The 26,720-nt window shown below is 33.8% G+C and overlaps 1 protein-coding gene across 2 annotated transcripts; it reads right to left on the bottom strand.

Annotated features, from left to right (window-relative positions):
* Window positions 1-2,667: 2,667 nt before the first annotated feature.
* Window positions 2,668-18,607, bottom strand: wnt11 (wingless-type MMTV integration site family, member 11). 2 transcript variants are annotated; one of them, XM_051926280.1, is made up of 6 exons: window positions 18,282-18,607; window positions 15,863-16,052; window positions 14,078-14,313; window positions 11,097-11,374; window positions 9,413-9,705; window positions 2,668-4,245 (listed from the first exon to the last, which is right to left on the bottom strand). In XM_051926280.1, exons 2-6 carry the CDS (start codon window positions 15,943-15,945, stop codon window positions 4,071-4,073), a joined length of 1,065 nt encoding a protein of 354 aa, XP_051782240.1. In that variant the 5' UTR covers window positions 15,946-16,052; window positions 18,282-18,607; the 3' UTR covers window positions 2,668-4,070. The 2 variants fall into 2 exon arrangements, with proteins under 2 accessions (XP_051782240.1, XP_028655950.2); XM_028800117.2 differs by having other exon boundaries at window positions 18,286-18,607.
* Between the last annotated feature and the right edge of the window lie 8,113 nt (window positions 18,608-26,720).

The raw sequence follows: 26,720 nt of genomic DNA, 5'->3' as shown, positions 1-26,720 counted from the left end.
ATGTTTTATTTAGCAGAAAAGAAACATTTTTATGGTTACTTAAAATGAGTGATAAAATGATGTAAAATATGATTATGAGAGTGACCATTATCTTTGACAGTTCAAAAATAGTTTATAAAGTTTAATATGACAGTATGAAATAACATAGCTTTATTGAGGAATTGCAACAATTGTTAATTCCAAACATAGTTTCATAAAGTTTGCTTTAAAGAAGTTCCTTTTTGTTTAACAATTTTGCATGAGTCCCAGTTTTAATATCTGCATACCTCCTGGAACAGCTTACTTTAATGTAAGGTCTAATTATGATTATGGTCTCTATATATTCCAGTTCTTGGTTATTTTTGATGCAGAATCCCAGAAGATTTAAGAGAAGTGATGTACTGTAAGTAGCATAAAACAAACTGTGCAGTAAGATTATAATGCTGATGAAGAAATACTGCTGGCTGTTTTGTTGCTATATTTTTGGAATGACACAGAAGATACGATTATAGTAGAGTTTTGTTGTTGTTTTTTTTTTTTTGAGTCCATAAAATTCACAAAAATTATAACTAACTTCATTTTTGTTTCTTGAATGGGCTATAAAGAAAGGCTCTGGCACCTTAAAATTAGTTTATTTAGGTTAGGAAAATGGGTGGATGAATTTTTATGTTTTAAGAAATCCCTTTCAAATGAATATCAGTTAATTGTTTGTATGTACTGTTTCCTAATAGTACCATTACAACAGAACAGACTGGCAGAAGTAGATTAATTTTAGCCAGTGCCACATGCAGAACTTCAATTATTAAAAGTTAAATTATTTTATTTGTCAGTGGTTAGATAGAATATTACATCTACCTGTGCTCACAGACAGTGATAAACTCAGTTTACACTGCAAGTTCATATACATTCTTATAGTATTACTATAGCATATAACGGACTCTGCTATATTATTATTTTGAAATAGTGCTTGATAGTACTTACATGATTAACAAAAGTGTTTTTAGATACAGAAAACCGCTTGGGAAATATTTGTTAGAATGATACATCTGCCCTTTGGTGTAGTCAAAGGAAAGAGTGCTTAACATTCCAAAAATGTCTAATTTACTATAAACTAAAACAAGGGAAGCACAAAGACAGGAGCTCCAAGAGAGATAAATACATTTAGCAGAACATATCTTATAGACATTGTTAAAAAGCAGGATTCCTTTTCTTCAGTACAGGCACTTTAATTATAGAGAAGCAGAGGCCTCATGAAAAAAAGACAACAATTATGGAAGAAAGTATTCATTCAGTGGTTAAAAAAAATGCATACATACATAAGTGTATACATACATAAATAAAATACAATCATTTTGTTAAACAGTAGAAAACACATTAGTATATTTCTGTGGAGAGAAGAACAGCATCATTCAACTGAGAGGAAAGCTGACTGACTAAGGTATCTTAACTGTATTTACAATGGGGGACCAAAATTACGACTGCGCTCCCAATAATTTTAGGGAATTAGAAAAAAAAAATGGATTTTTGTTTAAAAGAGCTGGTTGAAATCCACAACAGTTTCATAAAATGTTGGCAAAATTATCCTTTTCTTGTCAAATGTTTAAATATTTAAAATGAAATTTCAGCCTTGATAGTGGAATGTAGCTCATAAGCATCCATCCATCCATCCATTATCCAATCCGCTATATCCTAACTACAGGGTCACGGGGGTCTGCTGGAGCCAATCCCAGCAAACACAGAGCGCAAGCTCATAAGCATTTAAGACAAATATGCATTAAACGATGACAGGGAGACTTTGATATCCCCACAGAACAGATTGTGCCTAAATCTTCTCAGGTAGTGTACCCTGATCCGCCATCATTTCTCGTTTGTATCTGAGTGAACTGCTATCCATATTTCTCTGGGAAAAGATGGAATAGATAAGTCTTACATTTGGCTAGTTAAGCGCCGGTGGTAATCAGTTGATAATTCAATTCTTGTATAGGACCTGACTTCTCAATTAGCTTTTAGCAAAAATAATTAATCTTGTTTAAAGAGAACAGTGTGGCTGATGGAGTAGGAGACCTAGCCATGCAGCAAAGGTGGTGATAAGAACTGAAATAAAGATAACCAAAAATTCCAAGGATCTCAATGGGGATTCACAGATTTTAAACGGGTAAATCACGGTGCTGTCCTTCTACTTGAATCCCTGCAAAGAACCTCAGCTTATAATGCAAAATGTGCCATTAGGACCATGTTTCATTTAAATTATTCCAATGAAGAAAAGTTGTCAAAGAAAGATTGCAATGCATATTAAACAAGTGTGTTGAGTGCTCTTTTCCCAGTATTTTTATTAAATAAATTTTATACTCAACAGCAAAATTAATAGCCATGTATTTTAGTGGGAAAGAAAAGACTAAGAAAAAAAAAGATTTTCTGTTTTACATTAACTAGAAGCACTTTCAGAGTTGCTGCCTACATTACTAATAGAACCTAAATTTGAATAAAGCAGATTCAGAGGACAGATGGACAGTTTGCATCTACAATTGCATTTATTCTGAAATATAGCAAAATGGTGGACTATAAATGATAAAGTAATAAGGTTTTAAACAAGGAAAATTTGTACTTTTAACTGATGACTCAAACTTTAATTGGGTAAAGAATACGATCTCTGCAGTTTGCATACACATTCGAGTCAAAGCAGCAAAGTGATTTATATAATAAAGCTTTTAATATTTCAGTTAATTCAGACTCAATAGTTCAAAAATGTTTGCCATCTCACTGAGATTTTATAACTTCCATAATCATTTATAATGATTTTTTAAAACACTTTATAATTACATTTTTAAAAAAGGTTATTTTTCCATCAGTAGTCTACAAGAATATCAGTTCTATAGTCATAGACACAAACGTGATGTCCACTTGACTTACCTGCACATTGTGGGACTGACATAACCTTCCATTTTTTGAGAATAGCCATTTGTAATATTTCTACAATAGGACTAGCTTCTGTTTTTCATTAGTATAATAATAAAATCTTCAACAAACTAGATTATAGGTACGCCATGCCACTATGCTTGTTAAAAAGCAGGTTAAGAAGTTCACCCCAGAAAAGTATTGAGACGACGAGGTTAAAACATAACAAAGAAACCATTATACACTCTTAAAAACGTAAGAAAATAAATGATATTGTATTGGACATTATGACAGTATTCAAATGCGTATTTAACACTGGCATGTTTGTTAAAGATTCTTTAATTAGTTTATAAATATATCTTTTTAAAATTCAGCATACAAAAGATAGTATATACATCCACAGAACTGTGGTTTCAAATTCTGTTGCCATGGGAGAGCCATGTTTGCAGCTCACTTGCACCAGCTTGGGTCGATTTCAACTATTTACATTCCTCACATCATGCAAATTTGCCAGCGCAAATATCTCACCTCCTACTGGCCTTAACTCAGTCTCATGTGCAAATGGAGACTTGTACTAAAGTTGATTTAAGATTTTGAGAGTGCTGACAAGCACTCTAATTGATTAAGCTGAAGCTCTCTAGTCCAAACTCCACCATCTCAGCTTATACTCTAGTCCAGTCACTGCGAAGTCACTTCTTCCAAAACTAAAGCAAACCATTTTTGGTTTTCTTCGAAAAATTCACCCAAATTTTACTGCAGAAGAAATCCAAACCATTCGCTCCGAGTTCCATTTGTGATTTTTAACATCATTATTAAAAAGGGAGAATGTTCATGTTCAGGCTGTACTTTACAATTTTTATATTATATATAATTTTATATTTTTTTTTTTCCTTTGAGAATTCCAATGTCGCTTGCAATGTGTTTAGCTAAATGTTTCCCTTCTTTGCAGATGTCTACGGTATTTATTCATAAGGGAATAAGGCAGTGACATTATGTTTCAACATCCACATGCATTAAGCAAAAATCCATTTTCTGATGTTTGTAGATGCAAGGTCCACTGGTTGGCTCTTTAAAATAAAGTCCTTAATAAAATAAACATGGTCAAGCTTAAGACAAAATCCATCATCTCAGTACATAGTGCTTTGGTTATATTGCAGCCTCACATATTGGAAAGACTGAAGTAGAAGCCAAACAGGTCATTTGCAAACGTATCTTTCCACAGTTCTCTCGCATTTCTTGCACGTAACATAACAGCACCAGTGGTATTTGCAGTTACACCTTTCTATAAGCTTCTCGGTGTAGGGGTTGTAGCCTCGTCCACAACACATAAGATCACAGCTGTCACTGCCAATGGATGTCTTGTTGCAATGTCTGTAAAGGGGAAAAACATACATTTATGGTGAAAAAGCAAAACAAAACAAACAAGGAATGACACTGTGCCAACCTGGGTAAATGTCCTTTACGTTAAGCTTTTAGAATCTAATTTACCTCCGGTTTGGTTGAATCGAGACTTTAAATGCATTTTGCGGACTGCCATGTGTTTCCAATTAGTATCCCACTTCAGTTACCATTCCACGCACACACACTTACACACACCAATGCACACAACAGCCAATCAGAAGCTTGATCCAGCTTGGCACCAAGGGAGTTAAAATATCTTATCTCACATTTAAATCCCCCAATCACGTTAACACTAACATTTGTATTATTCAGTTAAAACAGCGTCCTGCACAAAATTATGCCTGACCTGCAAATGACCCCTTAAGTTGTTCACAAACAGAATTGACTGAATGGCAGAATTAAATGACTGTTCAGTGTAACCGGGTGTGTTTCTTTTGTAATATTAGCTGTATGACCAACTTAATAACTGTATTCATGACTGCTGTCCAAGATGCAAATAAATTACACTACAGCACATTCCAGAATGAGCTATTAAAAGCCATTGATGTATTGTTGAAAGGAAGCAGACTGATCAAAAGTGCTGCAAAAAACATAATTTAGGATTTTCTAAAAAAAAAATTACATTCACACCGGTTTATAATCCAGATGTTCTATATCTTTCTCACATACTCACAATTGTTTTCTTCTGTACATGCAGTTTCCATATATCACACTTCACTTCATAACTGAAATCAGGTACTTATTAAATAAACTCATACCTGAACTGTAAATTAACTCACAATCAAGATACTGTAATGCAACACCACCCCCCTCCACCCTCCCACCCTAGTGCACATTAGTTCTCCATACTGAGCTCCAGTTCACTACCTTTTTGTGTCGACTAAATCGCACACAGACAGCTCACAATAACCAGTCAGATAGGGTGACCTTCGTGTGCATGCTGAAAATTCCAGTCTATAGGCCTCACAAAAGCCACTGTAAGCATTCCTAACCTGCCGGATGCAGACAGTTGCAAGTGAATCCAGATCATATCTTTGCCTTGTTTTTCAACAGCACACATCACAAGTCACTGTTTCCAGATGATAACCAACTAAAGAAAATCAGCAAGGCCTGTCCTTGTCCTATTTTTGGAGCAAACTGCTTCTCTCTGTTTATCTGTAAGTGCTCTCTCTCTGGCATGCACATTGTGACAATTGAAAAAGGTCTACAAAAACTTGTCAATGACATTCTGGACTTGAATAGACCAAATTCTTCACTACAACAATAACAAGTCGAGAACATATCTAAATCAATATTGCAGTCCCAAAACAAAATTTTTTTTTAGGATCACAGCGAGACGTATTGTGCACATGTATAAGATGCTCAAATTTAATTGACTTTCAGAAGCACTCTTGGCTGCAATAACTCATAAAGTTTTGCTTTGTTTTTTAAAAAAATACAGCAGGTAGTGTTGCATATTGGTAAGGCTTTAGACATCAAACCCCGAGACTGTGGATTCAGATCCTGCTACTGACACTGTTTGACAACAAGCAAGTTACTTCACATGCCTGTGCTCCAATTGGCAAAACAAAAATAAATGTAACCAGTTGTATTCACCAAATGTTTTAAGTCCTCATGAATAAACGTGTCAGCTAAATAAGTACAAAAGAAATAAATAAAAATAATAATGTATATTTAAGAGAAGAATTAGACTTTACTGGAACAGCCTGGTTAGTGCTGCGATCACTGTCAAAGTGGAGTTTTCCTGGGAACATCAGGTACCCCAGCTTCTCCCCATAACCCAAAGAAGAAGAAATTGTGCAAACTAACCCAGAATATGGGAGTGTGGCTGAGTGCGTATTTCCTGGCATTAGACTTTCTTAGGATGGCATGGTTAATGCTGCGGTTTCTGTCAGTGTGGAGTTTTCATTGGGGTTGTCATCAGATACCCCATATTCTTTCCATAAACCAAAGAAGAACAAATTGTGCTAACTACTGTAGTTCAGAATGAGTGAGTGTGGCTGAGCGCGTGTTTGCTTCCTAAGTCGATATAAAGAGCTATTTCCTGCATTGAAACACTATTGCCAAGATAGTTTTAGATTTCTGCAATCCCTTAACAGAGTCAATAAACTTAGAAAGGGACAAATATATTATTACATTAATATTTATATAGTTCTAAAGGAAAAAAATATAATTTCAGTTTAGACACTGACACTAAAGCTTTCATGCCATTATATTATATATGTGTTTTCTATTAGATAACATTCAAATTATTTTTTATTGTATTTTATGTTTATCATATATTTTCCTTTTTTATTGTATCAAAACCTTATTAAATAATTCTCAGACCTGCTTAATCCAATTCAGGGTTATGTGTGGTTGAAGGCTACCCCATCATCACTAGGTGTAAATTAGGAAACATATTTGACAACATTTTTTTCTTTCTTTCTTTTTAGATGTTATCATTTTCTATGACTATAAGAAATATGTTTTATTATCAAAGTAATTAGTTATATATATATATATATATATTTCTTATTTTATATGAACAAGTACAGGACATACAAACTAGACACAGACAATGCTTGAGCCTTTGCATATTGAAATAGTGGATCGATTTACAAACATTGAATTTTGCTAAAACGCATGAATTTTAATAGAAGACTACCATCTTTGTATGCTGAATTTTAAACAGTACATTTTGCTTTAATCTACACTATTTCAGTTCAACATTAATAGCAGATAGCATATACTTGTATAATTCAAGATTTTGTATCATATGTTCATGTGTTGCTTAAATGTTCAGTATTATGCCAAATACCATTACTGAGCATTCAGAAATGAAACATATTTTTTGAAAACTGCTAAAATGCATTCAAAGTTCATTCTAATACTATATAAGTGAGAAGAAAGTTTTTATATGAATGCATTTATTCTTTTTATACTAGCTTTATATTGATAGGTAGTTTTTTCAACATTTCTATATGGATATGCTTACTTTCTACACTCCTTTACTCTATAATGATAACTACAGTATTTAGAGCATTTTTACAATAATTAATATAATTATATTGGTTAATTAACCAAACATAGTAATTGCACGGAAATAGCCATAAAGCCATAATTATGCTTCCATGTCTTTTAATTTCATTAAAAACCATCTGGGTTTATATATATTGCATTCATGCCAATTAAAAACAAAACTAATTTTCTTAAATGTGGCATAACATTTTAATTGTGCGGTGCTGTAATTTTAATTTTATAGATATGGTTGAATTATAAATAAACATTATAATTGCAAAAGTTCAGAATAATGCTGCCAAGATAATGTTTCAAATTACAGCACTGTACTGGATAAGACGAATCAGAATATAGATAGATGTTTATAACATATCCACTTGTAACATATCCGTACTTTTTCTCCAGATCATCCTGGTCTTCTGAAAGCACTAAATCCTTTTTGTGTTACTGAGATATGCTACTACTGGGCAATAAACGTAATCCTCAAAGATCAGAAGGTTAAAGCATGGGCTCATTAAAGTTAAGTAACTTAGATAATTTCAGGCCTATACGGACATGTAATGTGAGGGTCTTGGAGCCGTAATGCTAGTCTCTGTCTTGTATGCACTTTGGCAACACAGATTATGCATTTTTATATTATCAAAACTTAGTGTACAATTCAAAATGAATAATTTCATGAGCATTGGTAACTTGCCGTTTGGAAGGATTTCATTTAATTTGTTCACTGCTTGGACATGTTATTTTGTTTACAATAAAATTATGTTTCCACAGACAGGAGGCTTTGAATTTTTTTGCAATTAAGTTTGTAGGTCTGAAACGGATGACTTTTCCTTCAGATGACTGTTGAAATTTCTGCTTCAGTAAACACACTTTTCAAATATTTAGATAGTACATTTAAATGTTTTAGTTAATTTAAGTAATCTATTGTAATATGCTTTAATTAAAGCATTAAGTTGTTTTATCATACAGTATGTAAAAAAGTTCAGATATGCTATTGCAATTATCTGTTTTCTAACAGAAGAATTCTGTCATTCTCTTCAAGATCAAAGATGGCTAGAAGGATGATTCTGGTGGGATCCCTGTCAATTCTTTCAACACTTGTTAAAATCTAAATCTGATATATTATAAAAAGAGGCCCATTGCCAATTTTAATGTATAGGAACCATAATCATTCATTCCTTTTCTGAACCCACAATGCAGAGTCATAGTAGGAAATCTTTAAGTCAAAAATACTGTATAGTTCTAGCTCTTATAATATCTTACAAAACTTGAAAAAATAATGACTAGTGTGATCTTTGTTAGCAGAGGCAAATAAGGGTGTTGTTATAACTTTGTCAAAGAGATTAGGTTAGCAGAGAATGTCACACCCTACAAGATGGGTTGACCTTAGTTATTAATAAAAATGTACAATACTTAGCTACAGATTGTTTTAGTGGCATCCAGCTGAATGTACGATAAACATCTCAGCCTTAGGAAAGCATGTGAGCTGTTTTCACTTGTATGTATAATGTCCCATTGAGATTACATGCGGCATGGTACTACTGACTCTACATACAAATTTTCAATTTGTATCTGCTCACCTACACTACACAGCAGATTATGTTCAGTAATGACTAACACAGATTACAATCAGAAAACTTCATCTCGTTTTAGCATGAATTTAGATATCAGTTAACAGATACTGATCACTGAAGCTTTTCTAAACAGTTCTCAAAAATGAAACTAAATAGATACATTTGTAATTCCTGTCCGCGTGTAATGGCTTCTAAATGGTAATTACTGTCCGTTAGGTTTTTAATGTTGATCAATGCTATTTACTCATCCCCTTTTATCTATTTGTACCATTTCAGGAGTAATTCCTTACTTGGCCTTTAGCTCTTCCTGCGACACTAATTGGAATAAGTGAGCTCAAGAAAAGTCATAAATGGATGGATTAATTTTCTGAATACACTTAGTAACAAGAGGGGCAATATAGAAGCCAAATGTGCCACCATGCTGCTGTTTTATATCTTTTTTTTAGCTTTAATTAATGATGACCTATGGAGAAAATAATGACTATTTATAAATGTCGGTTATTCTTTTACCCTAATTCTTCCCAGTCTAAAACCCTGATATCTAAATGTTCATTCAAACATACCTGTCTTGAGTTCCGAGGGAGCCAAGTTTTTCATTCTTGGCACAGAAATCTGGAGAGCTCTGAAGGTATACCAATTCATTTTCACGTACTGGACGGATGTCAATATCTTTTGGAACCAGTTGCTTCCGAGTGCCCATTGGTCGATGTACTACTTTACTAGCTGACAGGTACTTAGTCTTTAGATCAATGGCAATGTCCTTAAGATCTTGGAGGCCCCTCCAGCATGTCTTTATTGAACAAGAGCCTGAAACACCATGGCACTTACACTTTAATTCAAGAGCTTCACTTAATGCCTGCAATTAAAGCAATAATAAATATGCTTGTTGACTATTTTCATGACATCATATTACTGCAACTTCAGTCTCTCTTTTAAGTGATAGTAAGCTGTTATTTTCACATATAGATTAACATCACAACATTAAATGAAAAGCAGTTCAATCCTTAATTTGTATTGTAAAAAATAAAGTACGTGTCAGGTTATATGTAGTTTCACATCACATTTTCAAAGGTCATTTAGCTTGTGGAGTTCAAAAAAGCAATTTTCTGTTCATTGAACGTGTTTTAGAAATACTTATAAATTAAGAAGAGTGTTGACATACCCACTTGGTACCTTTTATCCTTATTTAATACTATACAGATTTATTGTAAGAGTTGCATATGAAGAGCAAAAGAACCATACCACAATGACCTGAAAATACAGCAATTGTGTAGGCAGCAAATTGCTGTAAGTATAAGACTGGTAACATAAGTTTTGAAAAGCACTATTTAAGGAAATGTTGATTCAACAGGAAATTAAATAGTTGCTGTTGTTTTGAATCATTTTGCTTTACGTCTTATTTTGCTAAGTAAAAGATTTTAAAATACTCATATTCAAATGCTGGTTTAAGTCGAGGCAGAAGTCATTTTTATTAGCACAATGCAAGGAACATTCTTGTGCTTCACATTGGTAAACTTTTGTTGCCTACAATGTTTTCAGCCCCTCATTCACAGCATCCTAATAACCCACTAAACTACACGAACATCGCTTCTTCAATCGCTATTGATATCTGCTGCAGTCTTTTAAATCAAGTAGGACACATGAAGACAACACAGGGCCAAATGCAGCATGCACTGTACTTGTTCCTTTAATGTTGAAGATTAATGGGCTTGAATTCCGTGTACTGTTTTTTCCATTTCTTAAAAAATGAAAAATAAGTAACGCCTTCAAGTTGTAACCAAGGATGTATACTTTTGAAAAGAGATATATACACTCATTTGTTCCCTCCAAAACATTTAAAAAAACACCCTCTTCATAAATAGATGCAAACCACCTGGCATGCCCTTTCTTTCAGACCCCTTACAGCTGGGTTTTCAATTATTCTGTGCACCAACATGATATTTTCTGAGAATACACTTGATTTAATGGAAAAACATATGCTATTTAAGAGATTAAATTATACATATTTAAAATATATCCTTCTACTCTACAAGATTATATTTAACTGTAACATCTAACATAATATGAATCAAAATCAATTGTCTTCTTAAAGATTTAAATATTGTCCTTGTTAGGAGACATGCCATAAATTTTTGCATGCTAATGTTTTAAACTAACATATAATCTTTAACATCGGATAAGACAGGACCCATTTTGCAAGACTCCACATGTCACATAATCATATTTTCATCAGACTATTAACATTACCTGTCGTCCCACTTCACTGTTGTGGAGATGCATCAATTTGTTTGCCTGTGAACCAGACTTTTTCATCTTCATTGGGGCATCAGAGAACTTGGAACCCATTAGAAGTCCATAATGCAGGTTGTCTGCACAGCCACCCCACCGGTAGCCTGGCCCAGGAATTTCTCCTGGAATAGGCCCACAGGAGCATCCTCGAAGATCACCAGAAGTGCAGGCTCGGGCAATAAAGTGACTGATAGCAGCTGCTGATAATGCATACACAAATGCAGCTTCTCTTGTCCCTGTATTATTGAACACATACCATAGTCAGACAAAAGTATTTCCTTAAAGTCTCCAGATATCATCATTTTAATTTGTGATGTTTGTAAAGCAGATTTCTATCAATTGAAATTATTACCTTTTGCCTACTAGAGAATTATATACAGATGCTATTTCAAAGGGAGTGCATATTATTAAAATGATACAGCCCTTAAAAGAAGGCATAAGAGATTCATTGCACTCAAGTCTTTAACACATTGTCTGGAATTAATTTTACAGTCCCATTCAGTTCAACATATAGTAGCCTTGTAAAGAGAAAAAAAAAATCCATATCCAGTAACTGCGGGGTAGCTTACATACATTAATTTGATATGCTGCACTTAATAGCAAAGTTGACAGAACACCACCTTGACTCAACATGGTACACATCAAAGACGCTCTTAGGCTTGTCTATGCTAAGCCAGTTAATCCTGGCAGTGGTTTACAAGGGTGGGCAACTTTATGAAGACTGTCTCCTTTAAGAGATGTCATCAAGTTATCAACTCTTTGTTTGATTCAAAGCCAAATGTTTGAAGTGTGTCTGCAATTATCTTGAGAGTTTTTAGATTTTTTTTTTTTTTTGCCAATAAGCTCACGGTATTTCAGATTTATTGTTATTCCACTGGCAGCATAACAAAAAGCAAATATATCCGCTTTGAGCTCTAAAAAGATAACCCACAGAAACCACAAGCAATAAAACATGGTTTGGTCTTGCACTAGTGATCAGTTGCATCACTCAATAAATACAGGTGTGCCTCATCAGAAAAGGGTCCTTATGGAATACCATAGGTGGTAAAAAAAAACCTCTAGTGGAAAAATAGTGCAACATTTCTAGCTCACGTGATACTGTCTCCTGCTTCACTATTTGACAGTAACCTTTATCTACAGAAAGTGCTCATACAATGTTTGAGCAGGCCTCAGATAATGTTATTGTCTATCAATGAAGACTAGATTTCTTCCTTGACTGAAGAAATTGAAAGTGCAGCTCAAATCCATTGTCGTCAGCCAAAAGTGATACCTTTTATTAGGCAATAATATGGTAATTAGTGGGGTATAAGCTATTAATATCTAAGTACAAAACAGATTTGCAATAGAAAAGAGAACTTTCAATCTGCAAAATTATTCACTTTATGATTTAAATTAGTCTTTGATGTATTTTGTGAATATACATCTAACAAATATACTGTAAATCACCCAAAATTACAATAACTCTATTAAACACAAAGGAGACAGACAAGCACAAGCTCTCCTTTAAAAATTACTTTCTTCCAGAATGCTGACTTGTATAAAACTAGATAGATAGATAGATAGATAGATAGATAGATAGATAGATAGATAGATAGATAGATAGATAGATAGATAGATAGATAGATAGATAGATAGATAGATAGATAGATAGATAGATAGATAGATAGATAGATAGATACTTTATTAATCCCAAGGGGAAATTCACAATCAATAGGTTTATCAAATCATCTGTACCACCTAACTGTTAGAAAACAAGTATCCTCCACAGACACATAAGATCACCCTAAAAGTATTTCTCACAAAGAGATCAAGCAGTATAGTAGATATTAATACTTGGGGGAATCTACAAATCTCAAGCTGACACATTTTGAAACTTTAAGGCAATAAGGATTGATGAGCTGTTTTGGACTAAATGACTTAGTTTCATTCATATAGTTCAAGATTTTAAGATCTTGCTGGCAAGTATAAAGAGAAAGAATCAGGAGCTTTTAAGGCTATCTTGAGGGAATTATGGCATGCAGAACTGTAAAATGTTCAAATGCACTTGAATTTCATTTTGTCTGTTTTGGTTGGTATTTTTTCTTAAATATTGTATTCTTCTGAACTCATCTGGAGATTATTTTTATAAACTTGTTGCAATACTCACATAATAGTTCTGGTAAATAATGTAAAGGTTAAAACTTTTCAAACAATCTTTTATAAGTAAAATTTAGTATACAAATCATTTGAGAGAGATTTGTGCACAAGGACACTGTTCTAACATAGTCTGCAGTACCACAGAATACCCAACATGGTGCTCTGCTACTCTTGAGACTGTAAGTGAATAGTGAAAGATAGCTACAGAAAGGAGAGTACTGAACTTTTTTATATTCATGTTTGACATGAAATAAGCATTAAACAAATATTACACAGCTAATATATTATCTGCGTAGTACTATTAATGGAATTTTTCAACTACTATGAGCAAAAGATAACAACTATAAAATACTGTAGCTGTTCCATCCATGTGGTGTTAAAGGTAACAATTATGCCAAATAGCAAGTCCAAAAAAATCATGCTTGGCTTATCAAATTTTTTAATCTGCAGAAATAAGGACTTTTCGATCACAGCAAATGTGATTTAATAGGGACTTGATCAGTGAGACAAAGAGTAGCATATTCAACTAGCATAGGCCGCACTGCGAGTTCCTACTGCACATTCAGCTGTACAAAGTGAACCCATCATCATGAGCGAAATCCCACTGACAGAAAGGAAACAGCACATCAATTCCAAAAGAGGGGAGTAAGCAGAGTCCTGCTTTTCATTCATTACACCACTTCCCTTTGTCCTCATTACTGCAAAATGAACCTCATCCAATAAAATCAAAGGTATTCAAATGGCCTCCAATCAGCATTAATTACTGTTAATATGAAATATGTTTAAATAGAAGACTTAAGTACCTCTCTCTAGGTCAGGTGAGAAGTTGGGCACCAATTCAATAGACGAGCAGTTCCACCTCATGTCAGCGAATGTTTTCTGGCATGTCTTTTTGACTTCTTTTGCTGCCTGAATAATGGTTTGCATTAACTCCAGGTTACTCCGGCAGAGCTGCACTTGAGAAGAGACCAGTCCCTCCAGTATCTTGCAGTGCTGTGTTTGGTTTAGGTGTAATGAGGCTGGGGTTTTAGCAAGAGCTCTACCAGAAATAAAATGAGAAATGGTCAGAGCTGATTAGAATAACAGAACCATTTATTTTACATAAACTAACAAATGAGCTAAAGAAGACAGTGCACTGTCAAGTTATTGATCTATCCAATTTGTGAAGGGTGATTAGTTAGATGAGGATGTACCAAAAGACAGGCACACAAGAGCAATTTATTTACACCAAGATACATCCTTATATGAAGGGGAATCAAAACTCAGCTGGAATTCTGCATAAATGGAAAGAAATGCCAGCTCGATAGAGAAGGAGGCTCTTTCTTTAACTCAGTGTGAGGCTGAAAGGCAGCAACTCTTCAAATTACGCTGCTAAATGCCATTTACAGTAAGTTATCATTTAAGAAATGTTTTATCTATCAATTCATACATATAATATATATTTACATAAACACAGCTAGAGAGAATATATATATATATGTGTGTGACATCACATTTCTAAATATATACTGTACAGTAACTGTGTTTTTCATCTTACTTTCTTTTACTTTTGCTAATCTTAAAGCTCTTATATTGCACAGCTTTGGCCTAATACAACACAGAAGTGAAAATAAAGTAACTAATATTTACATTGTTAAAGTACAACAAATCTACTTACAAACATTATGCAAAAAAGCCTCATTCATTTTTAAAGTTAATAAATGTAGGATCTGATATCATAATGAATACAAAGCCTTTTATAATTAATGTCCTCTTTTACCTAATTCTTCTTTAGTCATACTGTGTCCTAAGACAAATACTTTGAACCATTAGTCTTAAAATTGCACAAAGAAATTGAATCAGCTCAGGCAAAAAAAAAAAAGATTTGGGCAATTGAAATATTCTTGGAGCTGTCTGACCTTAAATAAAACTCTAAAACACATCTGGCTAATTTATAAATTGTAAGAGAATCAAAAGCTCAACTCTTTCCAGGACACAACAGTTACAGGAAATTTGTAGAATCTTTGGCAGACACTCTTCAGAGCAGTCATAAACCATGAAGTAACAATACAAGGTTTTACATGGTGATGGACTTTCCTAAAGGTGTTAAATCATCTTTGCCATTGAAATGTGAACAGTAGATGGGTAATATTCCAAATACCCTTTTATCATCTATGTTTGAAAAGAATGATAGTGCTGTCTTTGACTTTTGCTACCGATTACAATTTCATGGGATATCCTGCAATTTTATAATTCATGAGTGTGCCCTTGATCTAAGGCTGTTTCAAATTATGGGTGAACGGCACTGTGCCCATGCTGTGCTATGCCTTTCTTTCAGCTATTCCCATTGAACAGGTGCTTAATACTGATTTGGCATCTGTTTTAAATAGACCATCACACTGTCAATGCTGTAAAATCCTTAACTTGTATTTATTAAAAATGCACTGGAAGTTTAAAAGACAAGGATTATAAATACATAAACTTTATTGTAGCAGCATAAACTGCTTTTGATAAGCAGAAATCAAGAGTTGTGGCTAAATATTCCAGTGGTGAGTGAACAATCTGAAGGAAAAACCATTTTAAAGTTATAAAAGATATGAATTACTTACAACCATTTAATTCCAGAGGAAACATTAAACTGTAGAAGAAGAGTGACAAGGCTCATCAAAGGGAAACTCCAAAGCTCTTTCATTATTAAATGTTTGCTGTCCAGGTAAATGAATTTATGACTTTCAAGTGTATTTGAATGTAATGATCTTTAACAAATGCCTCTTTTTCAGCAATAAGATTGGTGGCAACCTGTTAAAAATGTAAAAGTATATCAGTTTTAAAGGAGCCAAAGTATTTGTTAATGCAGACGCCCACAATCCATTAACTACATCACAGACATATACCATTTAATCTTTGAGCTATACTCTACATGCAAAATATCACATATGAAATACTTTTTATCCTCCTGTATCTTTAAAGTTAAAATTTCTTAGCATTTGGTTTTACTTATGTACAACTTTAATGTTTTGATGTTTATGACCCTCAGAAATATTTTGTGTCACTAAAAAGTTTAGATGGAGAAAAACAACGTTTTTTATTATAAACAGAACTTGGCCGACGTGTTTATCCGCTCTTTCTGACAAACATTTTTAACTTTAAAGTCTAAACCCCATTTATAGGTTCTTAGCTGCGCTCTTCTGCTTTCTCTTGTGATCTGGAAAGTACGGAAAATCATCAGGAATGCTTTCGATTTTAATATGAATTACAGAGTGATTTTAAAATATAGCTTGCATATAAATAGAAAAATTGTCAGATATTCAAAAGCTTAGCGATGTGACACACGCAGGTGTAGTGATGTTCGCGATGGATTCTCCCAAAATTGTCTCAGTTCCACTGTGGCAAACCCATCAAAGGCAGAAGACAATTTCAACTTCAGTCTAATCAACCGAATAAAAAAGACTATATGATACATGCAAATAAGATAAATGCTAAATGTAAGAACAAATTCGCCACTTTAAAAAACTTACAATAGACGATAACTATTCTAAATTTAGGTCAAACAAGAATCCAAAAGATCTGTTACATTATCCGTTGGGACAGAACAGAGCTCTGAAAATAACAATAAGCCTCAACCTATGGTACATCAGACGAGCTCTTCGGATATTCATGTGCAGTGTTCCGACTATTTTTATTACCAGTCTGAAGTGTTTTTGTGAAATTAATCTGTTATAACGTAAACAAAAATAGAGTTGCTTAATGTATATTACCAAAGACCTCAAAGAACCCAAAACGAAAATCTATAAACAGGTTCACTACTCAAACGTGACGTTTTATATCAAATACGTTGGTTATATCAAGAACAATTCATTTTACGCATTCATTTTCAAGCCCAGGGCGCAGATCGCAGGGTTCTCGTGCCTATCTCACCTCACGGAAAAACTCGGCACGTATTGTACATAAACTCGTAGGTTTCCTGATTCATAACCAAGTTTGTACACTGCGAAACTTGGACACCGTTTGTCTATCGATCAAACTATACACCCACCCATCGGCCTTTAAGATCTCCAAAAGTAAACGGCTCATCAGCTACATTTAAAGTACACGTAAACGTGGATTATTTTCAAATGCCTGATTAAACTTGATTTAACTGTGCTTTTGACCATTATCGATTTATTTCCTCACTGACAGTTTACAGTGAAATGATTTTTAAGAAGTTATGCCCTTCTAAATGGTTGCATAGTTTTCGAATTAGTGAACCTACCTATAAGACGAATCACATCAGCACACTGTACCACATTGCAATTTGATTAAGTAATTCAGCGTAAGATATATATATTTAAAAGGTAGCATGATGTTCCCAGATCGATCCGGAATTAACGCTATGTAGAAACTACTACTACTACTATATAAATGCAAAGAATTATTACTACTACTACTACTACTACTACTGCTAATAATAATAATAATAATAATAATAATAATAATAATAATAATAATAATAATAAAGTGTTACTCTTGTTTTCTTGTCTGAACGGTCTTTAGCTGTCATGCAACTAGTCTGACTTCGTTTTCCGTAGAAGCTTCTATTTCATTGTGCATCGATGCACAAATATGATACCCGTCAGGAGCAGCACAGACTGTACGTGAATGAACAGAATTCCTGCTAAAAGGCATCCTTAGCTGTTTTTACGCAAAGAAGCTCATTTATTGTAGGCTATAACATGAGTGAAATTTTAACTTTGCTTATTGTTTGAGGTAATAAATAAATACAAAGACGTGTTCTTAGTGTTAAGGAAAACGTATGTGTGCATCGAGGAGTTGCTATTTCGTCTACTCTTTTACATCGCGAAATCCAAAACTGCTCTGTAAAATTTCAAGGTCATGCATATGAGCTTTAAAACAGTTATCCTCAAAAGTATCGATGGATTCATATTGTTTAAGAAGGTGCTCAGGTTTTTTTCCCAGGGACTTGTTAAGCTCCAAGACGCAGCAGACAAGACAGTTCCCTCAGAAACAGATTACACGCCACATTCATACCCACCTACAACTCCTGATAGCTCCAGAAAGAAAAAAAAGTTATGTTTTGAACCGAAGTCCTGCCGTGAAAAACATCTGATTGTAAATCCACTGTTCCCGGAGAGAGATTAGGTCAGACCCGTATAGATTGGTATCGTGTTCCTCCTTAATTTCTTTCTTTCTTTCTTTCTTTCTTTCTTTCTTTTTTTCTTTCTTTCTTTCTTTCTTTCTTTCTTTCTTTCTTTCTTTCTTTCTTTCTTTCTTTCTTTCTTTCTTTCTTATACTTATTTTCCTATTTTTCCAGCGCGACGCTTCCCAGCCAGCTATCGGTTCCCTGACTGAATGTGCGCGAGAGGCTGAGCTGCCCAACTCCAGCCTTATATTCACCTCCGGCGCCTTTGATCTCACGGTGATGTCAGCGCTAATTAGCATAAGAAAGCGCTTCGGAGTTAAGCTTTAAGAAGAGCTAATGAGTGTTTGATCCTACTTTCAGAACACGTTTACATTCGATGAATTCACTGTTTAAGAATGCAAAAAGATTAATTATATTTGTTCATGGCAACCATTCATGTCTTGTTATTCACATATTACATATTTTATAATATATAATCTCGTTTATATGCACTGAACATCTTTCCCACAGTAATTCACGAGACGATTTCTTGCGTATTAATGAAAATGTGTATATTTAAACCGAGTTCCCTTTGTCAAGTTTTATATAACTAGAAAATAATATTTTTTAAACAAAAATAGATAGATAGATAGATAGATAGATAGATAGATAGATAGATAGATAGATAGATAGATAGATAGATAGATAGATAGATAGATAGATAGATAGATTGATTGATTTTATTTACAAGGTTAAATTTACAGTCAGATAGATAACATGAGCTATCGTGTATACTATAGACTGTATTGCCATCCTATGTCTCCTGTTGATGGAAAAACATCTACGCAAAATTCTATCTATCTATCTATCTATCTATCTATCTATCTATCTATCTATCTATCTATCTATCTATCTATCTATCTATCTATCTATCGAGTCCAGGTTAAACGGTGTATTAAGAAGTCGATGTAATACATTTCTTTAGATAAAATATCTACAATGCTAATTAAGAAAATAATACATTTTAAACGACACTGTGAAATTGCATTAAAATTATTCAGAACACTTCAACTGGGACTCATGCATGTATCTAGTTTTTTTTTTACATTTTGCTTAACTTTAAATTCTTAGGATAGTGCATATGTTCTACCTACTACACGTCGCAAAAATACAATAGGGTTACCATACAATATATTTACGTTTTTCTTCAGTGATAGTACCGTTACATCGTATATTAAATGTGTTGATTTCTTTCCTTATTTTGTATCATTTGCAATGGCCCCCAGATTTGCATAAACGGACACAAGATATTATATTTTAATTCGCATTAAATCTCATAATATTTATGAACAACTAAGTAAAATAGAGTAAATTCCAAACACCCTATGCTCATCATTCAAAACCAAGTGACAAAATATTAAAAAAAACAAATGGTATGTGTTTTTTCTCAAACGTCTATGTAAATTTTGCAGATTTGCAGAATCCTGAATGTTACGTTTTTTCCATCAGTAATCAAAAGCTCTAAAATCGATGCCAAAAAAACGAATTTCATATTACATTTTCAAGTGCCTCATAATATTTACAGAGAATTTATTACACATGCTTAATTTTTTCTTTATAGTTTAGTAAAGCATCAGCCGTGTGTTACTACTGTATATCCGTAAATACTATGAACTGGCAGATTCTTTTCTCCCCTCAGATTAAGTGTTTAAAATATTTTTATTTTGTTGTCGATAAACATGCCTACTAACTTCACATTCAATATGATATTCAGTTTTGCTAACTTTTTTACAGTAGTATTGACTGAAAATAATGAAGAACACAACCTTGACAATCAAGTAATAATAATAATAATAATAATAATTATTATTATTATTATTATTATTATTATTATTAGTAGTAGTAGTAGTAGTAGTAGTAGTAGTAGTAGAAGAAGAAAAGCAGTAATAGTAGGCTACTCCACAGTGTACAGTGACTTTCTTACTTGAATGTCGGACCAATGAACAAATCCTATTTTTCCGCGCTATGAATATATTAAACTACAGAACTTCATTTTAAGTAAAAGAAAACACAATCAGTTTACCTGATGTAAAACGTACTTCTTTTCCATATCACCTGTTCAAGCAGTATTAGTATTAGTAGTGTTGTTGTTATTATTATTACTGTGGAAAGGAGATATGAACACAACTTAAAATATCCTTTAAATTCTTAATACTGTAGGTAAATAATATTATGCTTATATTTATTACGTTAAAAAACTTTATCAACAGAGTAGTAGTAAAACAACTAAAGCTGATTGATATTTTGCCCTCACAGCAAAAAATCTTTTTTGCAAATGCGCCCGGAATATCGCTACATTACTTTTGTGCGGCAAAAATTAACACACAGATTGGCGCATGGTGTGGGCTGGATGGATTATGCGCTAAGTGTAGATATTAAATTATAAGTATAGTGGACAGAAAACAACACAAGCCTGACTGAAAGAATTCAAAATAACTAAGGTAATTTCAGAGACTTTACTATTTACTTTTTTTTTGTTAGTGCAGGCGCAAGGATTAACCGATAAACATTTTAGTTGTTTTGTAAACACATACACTGTTAATACTAAAGGTGACAAAGCGGATTTTCAGAGCGATGCCACATCAGGAGAACCATTTTTGCCTCCCCAAAGAATCATAGATCTGTAAAATGCTTCATAAATCACAATGAATTGATAACATATTTGTGAAATGAAAATTACTTCGTAACTTACCCTACTAGACATTAAACAATTTTGTTTTGTGTACATATTAGGAACGTTTTCAGAGCCCAAAGAGCCCTTACCGTAATTACACAGTTCTTTGTCAAGCAAACCAACCCAGTTAAGTGCCATTAAAGAACCGCTATTTACGAGGGTATAGGTTAGACAGGATCAGACAAACAGACAGACCGATAGATAGATAGATAGATAGATAGATAGATAGATAGATAGATAGATAGATAGATAGATAGATAGATAGATAGATAGATAGATAGATAGAATGTAAACCCGAATTAACTTTTTAAAAACTAAGGTATACTCTCTATATTGTCAGTTAGTGTGTAAAGTTCTTTATTCTCATTGCTTTTACATTCTTAGTACTAGCATCTTCAATGCCTTTTTAATTTGTGAAACACTTAAACTGCAGTGCCAAAAACATACCCGAAAATGATTTTTGTACAAAACTGTTGTATTCTTTTTTATTAGATGAAACATAATATGGAGTTCAATAACGTCTGGCATATAACTCAGAGAAACATTTACCTAAACCCATGCAATTTATTTACTTGAGTGTTTTGTGAGTTCTCTTTCTGAAAATTGTGTGGCTTTCTTCGTGGCTTTCTCCAATTTCCCTTGACTTTCTTTGATCGTATTAAAAAGGAGCACTGGTTTAATTTTCCACCCCTTCACCTTTTCTTCACTTTAATTGTTCCGAGCAAGGTATAAGTACATTGCTTTCAAAATAAACTGAGATGCGTTTTAGATGTAGCGATCCTGTTACTTGCATCGTCAGTCTTTCGATGAATTTTTTTTTTTCGGTTCATAATTCGAGCTTTAAGTGAATTGAATCTGACACAAAGAACTATCATTTAACGAATGTTATACACGATTATTATAGCTTTAAAAAAACAAAGGATGGATAAAGAATCCAATATGGTTTTCGGGAATAAACTGGACGAGGGATGTCAGTAGTTTAGTCTCTGGCTTGTATTATTCATCAATTCTGCAGAAACTATTTATTTATATAACCAATCCTTAATGTAGAAACATGAAACAGGCACATTAGGTAAATATAATTATATGGATAAATGGATATAATATGGTATGAAAATGTAAATTCAGAAAAATAAATGTGGGATATAAAACCCTGCTCTTGATTAAAGTGTCATCTCTCTTTTAAATACCACAGTCTCCAATATCACTGTCTCCAAGATCAATTTTGTTCGTTCTGTCCCCCACACATGGTTGGTTGTATAATCTTCAGCACTCTGATATCCTGAGAAACAGCACATCTGTAAACATTTTAGTTGTTTTTTTTTCAGTTATTGCATAATAGAAGCCTTAATATTTTGTGTTTGAAGAATATGGCGTAGCTGACCTACTGGATAAGCAAAGCGAACATTCTGTACATAACCATTCATCTGCAAGTGGCAGCTTGCTGGCAAATTAAAATGCAATCTGTACCATCCTAGTTTTATGTTCTTGCATTTTTTAAAAGTTAATTTGATAAAGTTTACCTCAAAGTTTCAAAATGTACATTTAAAATATAGAACCATTAGGTCGAGAATCAGGTACTATCCAAAATCTTCTTAGGTTATTGGATGTGAGTTAATGGATACTGTAAGTTATGTAGGTTGTTTGTTGAAAACAATGTAAACCGAGTGTGGCGTCAAGCCCCAATAAGTCACAATCACTCCCCAAACTTTCTTTAACTTGCAGTTTTCCGATGGCATTTTAAACCAACAGAAGATGAAAATCAATTGAATGTTGCAGACATGGGTCTTTATCTGCAAATTGATTACAAGTACAATCGTTAAGAGTTATTTAGGATCCAAAATTAAATAAAAGCATATTTCAAAATATGAGTAAGGTTTCTACAGACACTAATCTTTCTTGATTTTGTTTCTTTTCAGAAAATTAAAGGATTACACACCATAAGGCACTCAGAGGACAGTTGACTTTGCACTGCCCTTTCCTCATTTGCTTTAAGCATCCCTTCTTTTGCTCTCTTAACTTCCTCTGATGACTGTGTCAATATCGATGACTTCTGCAAACAAAGTCAGATCAAGCCTGTCTTTTCCCTTTAATATGCATTATGTCTTTGAAGGAAAGAAATAGAAAAAGGAAGTAGTCTCCCATACTGCAAGTGGAGAAATGGTTTTAAATGCCAGTAAACAAAACAATTATTCTTGGTTTGTGAGTTAAGTTTTTGATTTGTTGTTTAAATACACCATGCATTCTTATTCTCAACTTGGACAAGATCAAAAGCTGACATTCTACAGTGAAACAAAATAAAATACAGGCTTACAGACTATTGAAAACATGCTTATATTTTGAATGAATATTTTAACGACAAACAAAGCTTAAAACTGGAATTGTGACTACTAGAAATGTAAATGAATGCATTAAATAACATTGGTACAGAATATTCTTTTCCTTGTGGAAAAAGGTGAAATGGAGACTGTTGATTTAGAACATGGGTCTCTAATGCAAAATACCAGTAGTAAAAGATTTACAGTATGACAAATGGGCCAGACCAGAGTCAATGAGTCAGAAAGAGATAGAGAGAGAGCCTCACCGATGGAGTGTATCCCTACAAGCAAGACATACATGAATAAGAAAGGCACGACATGGGTGGGACGTCCTGTCAGTGAAGCAAGTGCAGTGAAGTAGATAGTTTGAAAGTACTAGTTTTGAAGTAAGGCTTGAGAAGGCTAGAAGGATGTCAGTAAAGGATTTCTATGTAGAAGAAATGGGATGCTGTTGCCTAATATGGACAGTTGGAGGTCCAGGTACTGCCAGTTATGCCTAGCCTAGCCTAATAAGAGAGAGATGCTCAAGGGTACAACTTACTTTTAATTGCATTAGGTTTTCTCTCCCATATGAAGTATATTAAGTTAATTGGAGATTCTAAATTGGCTCATTTGGGAATGTCTGCGAATGTGTTCTGCCGTTAACTAATGATGCTCCTCCTAGGGCCAAAGAGGTAGTTCCTGGTCCTCTGTGACCTCGAAATGGATTAAGTAAGTATTAGTGACCACCCAGAAGGCATTTCTCCAACCATACATTATATGCATATACAGTACGTATATTTGAATATTAGATCAATTACAATACAAACTTATTCTACGTATCTATCATTCTGTTTGAAAGCACACAGAACTTTATTTTCTTAGTTGTTTTTTCTGTGTGGTTCATGGAAAAGATATAAAACACCATATTTCGCTTGTGGAATTGTATGTTCATGCAGGATTCTCCTATTTGACACATGAGGGATACATGAAACAATTCGGTAACTAGTAAAGCAGTGGGATACTACTGGTTGTGCAAGTATTGTCAAAAACCAAGAGACCATTTCATTCATAGCCCGAAGGTTGTTGCCAACACTGTGCTTTATATGGAAAGAAGTTTTCATCAGTCAACATAGTGATTATCGCAACACACAGATAGGTCATAAGGGCATGTCATGTTGCATAGAACTTTGCTTTGCTGGTTAGTAACATTCTGTTATAAAAATAAAATAACTTCTCAAGTGTTCAATAATTTTTTTATTCTTTTATTGCCAATAAAACTCTTTACAGTACAGTATAGACAAAATAAGACACAAGAGGATGCAAAAAAGGATGGGATCCAATTTACACTCCTAATTTAACATTTATTGCCTTCTGTCAAAAAAGCAAAATGTGTCAATGCTGTACGGTAAAGCTAGACAGCATTATGTGGATGTTATGTTTATACACAAGCAGGAGAATAAAAGAGCAAAGATGAGTGAGGTGGGAGGTCCTGTTTGGATGAACGGGCAAATAACCGGAGGTATAGTGCCAAATAATGGTAATGTGTTGCATGTTGATGAGTACATACAAGTAAGAATTTCACTGAACTCTGGACACATGACAATAATGACACTATAACCCTATATATACATGTACTGTATATAAATACCATTCAAAGGCCTTAGGTCTCTAAATAAATTACTTTTACAGCTAGTTATCTGGGCAGTAAGTTCTTTTTGCCCCTAAATAACATTAGAATAAATCCAAATAAACATTACTACAATGAAAAGTAACAGAAATTTCTGGTATTTTGCAAGAGGGTACATCTTGTGAAATGACTAGAAGAAAGCAATAAAGATTTGGTTCCCCAAGCTCATAGGCATTGCCTGCATTTGTTAAATTCCAATAATTATGACTCCATTTAATGAAACTGCTCTCTCTCTCTCTCTCTCTCTCTCTCTCTCTCTCTCTATATATATATATATATATATATATATATATATATATATGTGTGTGTGTGTGTGTGTGCGTGTGTGTGTGTGTGTGCACCAATACCACTGCAGGGTGAGAGGGGGCACTATCACACATGGTATACTGTCCTCTCTCTACAACACAGAGAAGATGCACAGTGGCAGCACTCTTGACAAATTGTGACTTCTGGAAGAAGCCCTATCTCTTCTCACAGATCTGCCATATAAAGTAACGACAGGGAAAGGTGGCTCTTTATGCAGACCTGGACCTGAGTCTACTAAGAGCCAGAGACTCATACCAGAGAGATTAATGGAGAGATCAGAGAATTAGAATATCTGCAAGACTGACCTTAATCTGATGTATTTTTGAGCATTTAAGAACTTGTTTTGTTTCTTTTGTTTTCTGTTTAATTAAACAGGGTTACCAGGATGGTACACCAACATTTCTCCCTGCTTTCGACTGCTTCCTCACTGATGCCCACAAGAGGAAGCACACACAAGTGATTAATTAGCATTATTTGATATATTATAAGGATAGTACCGATACACACACACATAATAGTATTAGTAGTAGTAGTAGTAATTCAAGACTTACATAAAAGACAATCACAATTGTAAAAAGATACTGCACAATGCACTGTTTAAAAGTCCCATTCTTTATTACTTATCAGAATGCCCGTTTCAACTTGCTACAGCAAGCTGAAAATTTCTAAGAGATGATTTACAAAGGGCCAAGGAAATGACTGAACATTGCAAATAGAGTTCTTCCCAAAGAGCACTCAAAAGAACCAATAATTAATAATTTGACAATGTAATATTATAATAAATAACAATTCATATCACTCTAGACAGAACACTACTACCTCATTACATTTTAACTCATTACATTTATTAGAGTGCAGGAAACATTCATGAATAAAAAGGATCACTTGCACTGGCAAGAATGTCCTGTGGAGTCAGCATTTTAGTGCTCCTCACAGTGGGTTTATTGGATGATAATAACCTCCCTCAATAAGCTGTTTTATGCCTCGACACGGTTTAATGAGCACAGTGTGGCTTTCATCTTACAGACTATCTCATGCCTCTCAATACATTATTGAACACCTTGAATACATATTTCCCAAGCAGTCAGATGGAATGAGAAGATAAATCTGGAGTTAGATGTTGTCAAGTCTCCAATCAGCAGGCCAGGACCATGCAATGCAGAACATCGGTTCATGAAAGAATTGTGTTTGCACTTAAACTCACCCATATTCTGTGAATTCTGGAATTCCCATTTGTGGCCATATTTTCCAGAATCATTTTAATGGTTTGCACTGGCAAAAGAACTCTGGGACTTTTTCCTGCTGTTGATTTTCTCATGGT

The sequence above is a fragment of the Erpetoichthys calabaricus genome, chromosome 4 (genome assembly GCF_900747795.2).
Source record: "Erpetoichthys calabaricus chromosome 4, fErpCal1.3, whole genome shotgun sequence".
In the NCBI taxonomy this organism is placed as follows: domain Eukaryota; kingdom Metazoa; phylum Chordata; class Cladistia; order Polypteriformes; family Polypteridae; genus Erpetoichthys; species Erpetoichthys calabaricus.
Note: the sequence above shows the minus strand (reverse complement) of the source record. Positions and strands in the feature narration are given on the sequence as shown.

What these genes read in the sequence shown, in the direction of transcription:
- wnt11 (XM_051926280.1), bottom strand. Translation starts at nt 15,945, where the DNA reads ATGAAAGAGCTTTGGAGTTTCCCTTTGATGAGCCTTGTCACTCTTCTT. An exon ending in CTCACCTGACCTAGAGAGAG is followed by an intron (nt 11,375 to 14,077) that starts GTACTTAAGTCT and finishes TCAATAATACAG; the next exon opens with GGACAAGAGAAGCTGCATTT. An exon ending in TCCCTCGGAACTCAAGACAG is followed by an intron (nt 4,246 to 9,412) that starts GTATGTTTGAAT and finishes TCCCCTTTACAG; the next exon opens with ACATTGCAACAAGACATCCA.